This window comes from Bison bison, unplaced genomic scaffold, assembly GCF_000754665.1.
Source record: "Bison bison bison isolate TAMUID 2011002044 unplaced genomic scaffold, Bison_UMD1.0 scf7180017864218, whole genome shotgun sequence".
Taxonomy (NCBI): Eukaryota; Metazoa; Chordata; class Mammalia; order Artiodactyla; family Bovidae; genus Bison; species Bison bison.
Genome location: NW_011494790.1, coordinates 1,603,814 through 1,613,238, shown reverse-complemented (window position 1 = coordinate 1,613,238; position 9,425 = coordinate 1,603,814). Strand labels below are relative to the sequence as shown.

General features: G+C 38.9%; 1 protein-coding gene across 1 annotated transcript in view; it reads right to left on the bottom strand.

Moving 5' to 3' along the window:
- Nucleotides 1-849: 849 nt before the first annotated feature.
- IPO11 (importin 11) overlaps nt 850-9,425 on the bottom strand; it is a 209,483-nt gene continuing 200,907 nt past the window's right edge. Inside the window, exon 30 of the mRNA XM_010845507.1 lies at nt 850-2,235. Within this exon, the coding sequence (XP_010843809.1) occupies nt 2,071-2,235 (165 nt within the window). The 3' untranslated portion in view covers nt 850-2,070. The remainder of the gene's footprint in view (nt 2,236-9,425) is intronic.

The following is a 9,425-nucleotide window of genomic DNA, read 5'->3' as shown; positions in this document are numbered from 1 at the left end:
AAAATCAAGCTGTAGGTGAACTTCTAAAAATACACCAGGCTTGAGATTTTTTGGAAGCTCTTTCTGAAAAAAAAAGAAAAAAAGAAAGTTCTGAGCTCCACATGAGGCTTCCAAGCCTAGGATTCTGGAAACGGGAGGAGGATACCCCAGAGAGTCTGACTTTGAAGGCCAGTAGGGTTTAATCGCAGGAAATCCACAGGACTGGGGTTGTGTATGTACTCGGAAATTGAAAGAGTGAAATAATGCCTTCTGCAGCAATATGGATGAACCTGGAGACTATCATACTAGTGAAGTAAGTCAGACAGAAAGACAAATGATGATATTGCTTACATGCCAAATCTTTAAAAAATGATACAAATGAACTTACTTACAAAACAGAAACAGACTCAGACTTATGGTTACCAGGGAGGAAGGGTGGGCTGGCAGGGAGGGCAGACTCAGAGTTTAGGACTAACACATACACACTGCTATATATTGGAAACGGACAACCAAAAAGGACCTCAATACTCTGTAATAACCTAAATGGGAAAAGAATTTGAAAAAGGTTGCACATGTATAGCTGAATCACTTTGCTGTACACTGGAAACTAACAAAACACTGTTAATCAACTTCATGCCTATATAAAATAAAATTAAAAAAAGAAAAGAAACATCAGATTAAAGAAGTTCTGGTTCTTAAATGAAAAGAAAAACTGAAAGGGTTACTAGGATTTGCTACCTGAAGGACTGCCGCCTACTAAGACAGAGTCAACACCAGACTATGAAACAAAACCTATCTTCAAAATTCACTGGGCCATTCTTACCAACTCATTTTTTGTGAGGCAGGAAAAATAATCAGGCAAATCAAAGGTGAGGTATCTTTGGAAAATTTAATTTGGACCATATTTTTCTTTCTTTAGCTGAAAACATCAAATATTTCCATACATTTTGGGCTCCACGACTTACAAAGGGGCAGTGGGTTTCCTGCAGTTACATACTGTACCCAACTTTCTATAGAAAGATCAGACATTTTCCAACCTTGCTTTTGAATATTTTCTTTAAAATGCTTTAAAGGTTCTTTATAGTCAATGGCAAGTAGAACAAAGTAAGGCTTTTTTTTCTCCTTTTCCCCGTTTTTGGTACTGCATGTAGGAGGAATAAGGAAGGAAGACTCATCACATCAGTTTTGGTACCCTGGGGGACTGCTGCTAGCCCCCCACGGGCACCCCTGCACCGAGGAACCCAACATGAGTAAGTGCTGAACAGCCTGTCACAGCCACGTCACGGCAGAGGGGGGTCTGTGGGCTGTTAGTTCCTCTCGGTGTTCACAGGGCTCCTGGCCTCCAGGAGTAACAAAGGAACCAGGACCAAACCATGACCAGATGTCTCCCACCTGGCACTGCAGTGCCACAGATTCACTTCTGTGGGCCTTACAACGTGCATTTAAAGACTAAATGTAATTAGTGAAAATAACACAAGGGAAAAAAAGTCTTTACTAATTCCCATATCAAATTACTAGAATGAAAATAAAAGCATCTGTCTGATAAAACATATCTCTATGTCAGTTGAAAGCAACTCCCTGGCAAGATCATCTCAGTAATGTATATCTGTCACTATTTGTATATTTCTGCCTGGTACACACATTTCTTTAATTGTATCACCTGAACAGCATTGTTACTTTTCAAACTTGTAGTCTCATTAGCTTAAAAAAGGGATAAGGCAGCCAAATTTAACTAATTTTGCTTGCTGTAAAACATCTCAGACATTAAACCTTCTTCTTCTCAAGTGTTAAGAGCATATGATTAAAAGGTAACAAACAGTTTCTTCTCTTAACAGGAAACTAAGCAGCTATTGTTGTCAAATCTATCTCTAGTAAACACAGGGCCCCTTATAAATATAAAATTAAATTCTTTTGAGGAATAGGTTTGTGATTTTAGTTATGTAGGAATTACATTTATTCACTGAATTTTTGTAGTAAAAAAAAGGCGTGGTCTTTGCATCTCTTTGCTTCTTACACAAGGGATCTCTCCATCATCCCAGCAGGCTTGCACACAAGGCGGCACGCTGGCCTCCTCAGCCACGGCTCACGCCCTCAGAAGCCCTGCAGAAACTCCTGCAGCTGGGTGACGATCTCGGTGTCCACTGTCTCCATGAGGGACTGGAAGCCTTGCTCTCCCAGCAGCTCCTGCTGGGCCTTGAGCTTCTCGTAGATGAACTGCTGCAGGGACACGGTGTGCACGGGGTCCTTCAGGGCCAGCTGTGGGACAGAGAGGAGCCACACTGCGTCACAGAGGCAAAACAAGGCCCTTTTCCCTGAGTGACTCAATTCTTTGTAATTCCTTTCACAGCAGCTGAAGTGCCTCTGCCACCCTTCTTCCAATGGACTCGAACACAGCCTCCCCATGGAAAGGGCTGCCAAAGAAACTTTCATTCAGTGAGTTTAGACTTGGTGAATGGAATTCCTCAGTCCCCTGGGCCTCTGAGCACGGTCGTCTGATTAGCCCAATTTCTCAACAGCTCACCCATGTAAAGAATCAAAACCTGGTGGAAAGTACCCTAAAAGAAACAGAATGTGCCAAAGAGCATTTAAACAGTTTTAACATGATTGTCCAGGCTGCCTCATAGGAAGAGCAGGGACTTTACTGTGGCAGCTTAGTGAGGCCCTCAGGACTGACAAAGGAGACACTGCCTTGTCTTGGATTGATATGTTACTTACATATGTGTATATTCTTCTGGTTAAAAAGAGAAAGAAAAATAATTAGTAAAAATAGATTTTAACAACCCAAATGTGTTCCTCCTCTCCTGCTGAAGTATTTGAAAAACAAAAGAAATACAATTAAATTAAAAAGAACCCATCCATCCACTTCCTGAAGATAACAATCACGAGAGAAAACATTCTGGCCTCTTTGGCCTGTGGCATGCACCTACGTACATATAAATACACAATTAATATTGCTGTTTGCACTTAAAATTATCACACAAAAAACTGTACTCTAATACATTTAAGGATTCTAAATATATTTGTCTTTTTTTTGTTATAGGCGTGTTGAAGTAATCAGTCTAATTTAAATGCAATTTTTTTTTTTTGCAATTTTAACTATAATTTTGCTGAATGATCTTTCATGAATAATGTTCCATGTTACTATGTATACAGCCTTTCCTCTACATTTCAGATTATTTCTTGAGGATATCTATCACAATTTTAGAAGAATTACTAAAGTACATACATAATTTTATGACTCTTGATACATACTATCAAGTTGTTTTTCCTATGGTTTGTACCAACTTAAAAGGTCTATGAGTTTTCAGCTTGTGACACTGTTAGCACTGGTATCGTCAGTATTTACATTACTTAAAATTCAAGAACTGAAAATAACACATCTTTGCTTTAAGCTGTATATTGCTCTCATTATCAATAATGCTGAACATGTACAAGGCTTTAAGTAAAGTTTCTGTGTGAGAAATTCTCCTTCTTTACTGGGGCTCAATTCTATGCAGATGAAGTAGCTGAGTCAGATCTTCTGTCTGAGCAATGTAAGTAGATTTTAAAATAATGACCACACATAGAAAATGTAACTGAGAGGCAGAGACATAGGAGCCACGAATGTGAAACTGAATTCCTTATGTGACTATTGCAGAATTACAGAGTAAATTCATGGCAGGGGTAATTTCAATACTCATTCTTCAGGAAAATGGGTAGGAGAAAGAACAGTAAGAACTGACAAGCCTGAAGATATCATTCTACAAAATGTACAGAAATTGAACATTTAAAAATACATGCTCTCCTAAGCAACATGCAATGATGTTCAATATTACTTAATGACTAGGAAATAGACCTCTTACTAAAGAGGCTGTGAACTTTGTTGAAATATCATGAGTTATCTCTAGCTAAAGCCATCTGCTACAATATGAGTGAAAAGAAACTGGGCTTCAAGCTGATGTTCAACAAGTCACTCCAATTACTGAAGCAAAGCTTAACAGTCTGGTTTAAAAGCAGTTTCAATTTGCTATATGACACTGAAAGCAGTTAGCTTATCACATCTCCACTTTAATTTCCAACAGACTAATAAAGAAAGAAACGAAAATTCAGCAGTGGCCACAGGACTGGAAAAGGTCAGTTTTCATTCCAGTACCAAAGAATGCAATGCCAAAGAATGTTCAAACTACTGCACAACTGCACTTATTTCATATGTTAACAAAGTAATGTTCAAAATTCTTCAAGCTAGACTTCAACAGTATGTGTACCGAGAACTTCTAGGTGTTCAAGTTGGATTCAGAAAAGGCATAGGAACCAGAGATTGAATTGCCAACATCTGTTGGATGATAGAAAAAGCAAGAGAATTCCAGAAAAACATGTACTTCTGCTTCATTGGCTACACTAAAGCCTTTGACCATGTGGATGACAACAAACTGTGGAAAATTCTTAAAGAGATGGGAATACCAGACCACCTTACCTGCCTCCTGAGAAACTTGTACACAGGCCAAGAGGCAACAGTTAGAACCGGACATGGAACAATGGACTGGTTCAAAATTGGGGAAGGGGAATGTCAAGGCTGTATATTGTCACCCTGCTTATTTAACTTCTATACAGAGTACATCGTGAGAAATGCCAGACTAAATGAAGCAGAATCTGATATTGCTGGGAGAAATATCAATAACCTCAGATACGCAGATGATACCACCCTTATGGCAGGAAGTGAAGAGGAACTAAAGAGCCTCTTGATGAAGGTGAAAAAAGAGAGTGAAAAAGCTGGCTTAAAACTCAACATTCAAAAAACTAAGATAATGGCATCTTCGTTTGATGATGGGATCACCAGTCCTATCACTTCATGGCAAATAGATGGGGAAACAACAGAAACAGTGACAAACTTTATTTTCTTGGGCTTCAAAACCACTGCAGATGGTGACTGCAGCCATGAAATTAAATGATGCTTGTTCCTTGGAAAAGCTATGACAAACATAGACAGCATATTAAAAAGCAGAAACATTATTTTGCCAACAAAGGTCTGTATAGTGAAAGCTATGGCTTTTCCCAGTAGACATGTATGGATCTGAGATTTGGATCTTAAAGAAGTCTGAGCATCAACAGATTGATGGTTTTGAACTGTGGTGTTGGAGAAGACTCTTGACAGTCCCTTCAAATATAAGATCAAACCAGTCAATCCTCAAGGAAATCACTCCTGAATATTCACTGAAAGGACTGATGTTGAAGCTGAAGCTCCAATACTTTGGCCACCTGATGCAAAGAGCCAACTCATTAGGAAAGACACTGATGCTGGGAAAGATTGAACGCAGAAGGAGAAGGGGACAGAGGATAAGATGGTTGGATGGCATCACTGATTCAATAGACATGAGTCTGAGTGTGCTCTGGGAGATGGTGAAGGACAGGGAAGCCTGACGTGCTGCAGTCCACGGGGTCGCAAAGAGTCAGACACAACTGATGACTGACAGTAACAAAACCCCACCAGAACACTACATCAGTGTATTTTTCAAAAGTGTATTGATCAGTCATGAGAAGATTAAAAACATTTATCTGCTTTGTAAGGACAGCTGTGGCGGGAAGAAGGAATTAAAAACACACACAGAATCACTAACTGCACACCTTGCACGTGCCACGTGGGCTCGGCAGTCACGTCCCACTCTGCAGCCCCGTGCACTGTAGCCCACCAGGCTCTTCTGTCCATGGGGTTTTCCGGGCAAGAATACCGGAGTGGGTTGCCATTTTCCCTTCTAGAGGATATTCCTGATCCAGGGATTGAACCCGAGTCTCCTGCACTGCAGGCAGATTCTTTACCACTGAGCCACCTGGGAAGCCCTAACTGTATACCTCAAAGGATCTTTAATAAAAACAACAACAACACTATATTTCATTATAAAAAAATACACATTAGCAAATAAATGTCTATTTTGGCTTGTGGTAGACATTCACTAATCATGGCTGTTAATACCTTATTTTGAAGAAATAAAACAGATTGACCAAATGATTCCATAGAGAGGAATTATCATGGCACATGCACACAAAAAAATCCAGATATTATTTTTTTGAATGTAATAATGCCTATGCGTGTGTGTGCTAAGTCACTTCAGTAGTGTCCCACTCTTTGTGACCCTATGGACTGTAGCCCACCAGGCTCCTCTGTCCATGGTATTCTCCAGGCAAGAATACTGGAGAGGGTTGCCACGTCCTTCTCCATGGGATCTTCCAGACCTAGGGATTGACCCTGCCTTTCCTGCATCCCAGGCAGATTCTTTATCATTAGAGTCACCTGGAAAGCCCCAAAATGCCTGTAGTTACTAAAATAAGAGACCCTGAAATCACTAACAACATTTTTAAAACTATTACTTTTACACAAATAATGTCCACTTAACATAATTAATTATCTGATTTAATGTGAAAATACACAGAATGCCTACCATGTTTACCAAGTGGTATGTTCTCTAGAAAATAGTTTTCTAATGTAGTAAGTAAACTGGAACTAGGAAGATTCTGGACATTATACATAAACAAACATAAGGAGGTTCCAAAGGGTAGAGAGAAGGCAGACCAGGGAGCCCAGCACCCAAGAAACAACACAGTGTTGAGTGCTCTTTCTTTTTGCCTAATAAATTCCAGATTTGGGGCTGAAGAAGCCAGCACCTGGCAACACCAATGAGCACAGAAATCTCCAACAAAATATCTACAAGATCTCTAGCCAAAGGACCAGGAAAGGGACCACACAGCAAGACAAAAACACTTAGACAATAACTGCTCTACTTCAGACAAGCACCGCTGAGTAAACTGTGGCCCACTCACACTGCGCTATTACGAGGACTCGACCCTCTCCCATGTACCCCTTGGGGACCTTGAACTCTCTCCTTTCTCATCTCAGGAGGCATCAGTGGAGGCTCTGTGGGGAACAAGGCCTTCTTCCCCTACCTGGCAGTAACAAAGTGGCACATCTACTTCTCCTGCCAGAACAGGATCAGAAAAAACCAGTTAAAACAGAAGGTTTAAATAAGACTCAGAGTCTCATAATATTAAAAATGGCCAATTTTCAATAGAACTCACTCATAACATCTACCAAAAGGAGGGGTCGTGGCCAAGAGGGAAGTGGCTTTAATTGTAAAAGGGTTCCAAATCTTGATTCATTAATTTCAACATTCTGGCTGTGAAGTTGTAGTTTTACAAGATGTTATCACTAGAGGATATGAACAGTACAGTTTATAAACCAGAGAGATCATTAATCTGGCAACCTCAATGACCAAGAATACACTGGGAGGCAAGGAGTTAACTTCTAAAGATGAATGATCAGAATACTTTGGCACCTATATGCCCAAATTTAAACAAATCATTCATAGAAGAATCTTACAAAATCAAATTATTTATTCTTCTTTCCCAAACATATTCCAACAGGTGTGATTACCTTTGCTGAGATGCACAAATGTGAGGAGATAAAAACCTGCTACAAGGAAAACAAAGGCATCAACATTGAGGTTCAACTGACAACACGGAAATATTGGGAACAATGAGAAGAAACAGAAGACTATTAAAAATCTGAACCAGACAAGATGCAATATGCGGTTTTCTGGATTGAATCCTACAACTAAGAGCGTGAGCAGAAATCCAGTGAAATTTAAATAAAGTCTGGAGTTTAGTTAATAGTAATGTACCAAAGTGGGTTTCTCAGCTTTGATAAATGTACAATGGTAATATAAGATGTTGACTTTGGGAAAACTAGGTGAAGGGTGCATGAGAATACTCTGTTCTATCTTTGTTACTTTTCTGTAAACCTAAAACTATTCCAAACTAAAAAGATTATCTTTATGCCAGTACCATACCATTTTAATTACTGTGGCCTTGTAATATATTTTGAAATCAGGGCATGTGATGCTTCCAGCTTTGTTCTTTTTCAAGACTGTCTTGGCTGGCCAGTCAAGATCTTTTATGGTTCTATATGAATTTTAGAATGGTGTTTTTCATTTCTATAACAACTGCCATTGACATTTTGATAGGAATTGCACTGAATCTGTAAATTGCTTTGGGTAGTACGGATCTCTTAACAATATTAAGCCTTCCAATCCATAAACATGGATATCTATTTGTGTTTTTAAATTATTTTGTGAATATTTTATAGTTTTTGGCATACAAGTCTTTTGTTTCTTTAGTTAAGTTTATGCCTAAACTTTTTGAGGCTATTGTAAATTTTTAATTTCTTGATTTTTTTTCTTAATTTCTAAATTTTTTCTAAATTTCTTAGTTTTCTTAATTTCCTTTTTAGATAATTATTAGCATATAGAAAACACACTGAATTTCTGCACATTGATTTTGTATCCTACAACCTTACTAAATTCATTAATTAGGTCTAGTATTTTTTTTAACAGTGTCTTCAGGGGTTTCTCTATATAAGATTACGTCATCTGTAAATATGAACAGTTTTACTTCTATCATTTCAATTTGTATGTCTTTAATTTCTTTTTCTTGCTTAATTGCTCCAGCTAGGATTTCCAGTACTATGATGAATAGACAGAGCAATGGAAATGAACAGAGAGATCAGACACAAATCCACACACACATACCTACCTACTCATCTTCAGTAAGGGTGCCAAGAATGCATAGTGGGGAAAGGATAGTCTCTTCAACAAAGTGTGTTGGGAAACTGTATATCCATATCTAAAACCTTTACCTTATACCACACACAAAAGTCAACTCAAATTAAAGACTTAAACATAAGACCTCAAACTGGAAAATGCTTATAATATAGGGGGAAATCTGTATGCCCCTGGCGTTGGCAATGATTTCACAGATATGACAGCAGGAAACACAGGCAACAAAATCAAACACATGGGAAACTATGTCCAACAAAACTTCAATTAAAAGTTATTTAAAAATACAGATTTACACTAAAAAATACTCTCCTCTGTGGATATATGGTTTGGGGACGAACTGCTGTAGAAGCCTGAATTAGTTGACAAAAACGTTCATTATATACACAGAATGTCTAATCAGTAAGACTGGCAAGTTCATTTCAAAATGACAAAAACTGACAACCTTAGTCTTTGAGTCACATCCAAAGCTGATTCTTCTCAAGCTAATGGCATCAGTAGAGGCCACTAGACTACAGACTTCCAATTTCTTGGTTTTGTTCTTTCTGTTGCTTCCATATGCCTAACCCCCATTCTTGCCCTTCAAGAAAGCACATGATAATTTAAGAAATATTTCCATTAAAATGGTTGTAAGACTCAGTTCAGTTCAGTTGCTCAGTCATGTCCAACTCTTTGCGACCCCATGAATCGCAGCACGCCAGGCCTCCCTGTCCATCACCAACTCGCGGAGTTCACTCAGACTCACATTCATCGAGTCGGTGATGCCATCCAGCCACCTCATCCTCTGTCATCCCCTTTTCCTCCTGCCCCCAATCCCTCCCAACATCAGTCTTTTCCAATGAGTCAACTCTTCGCATGAGGTGG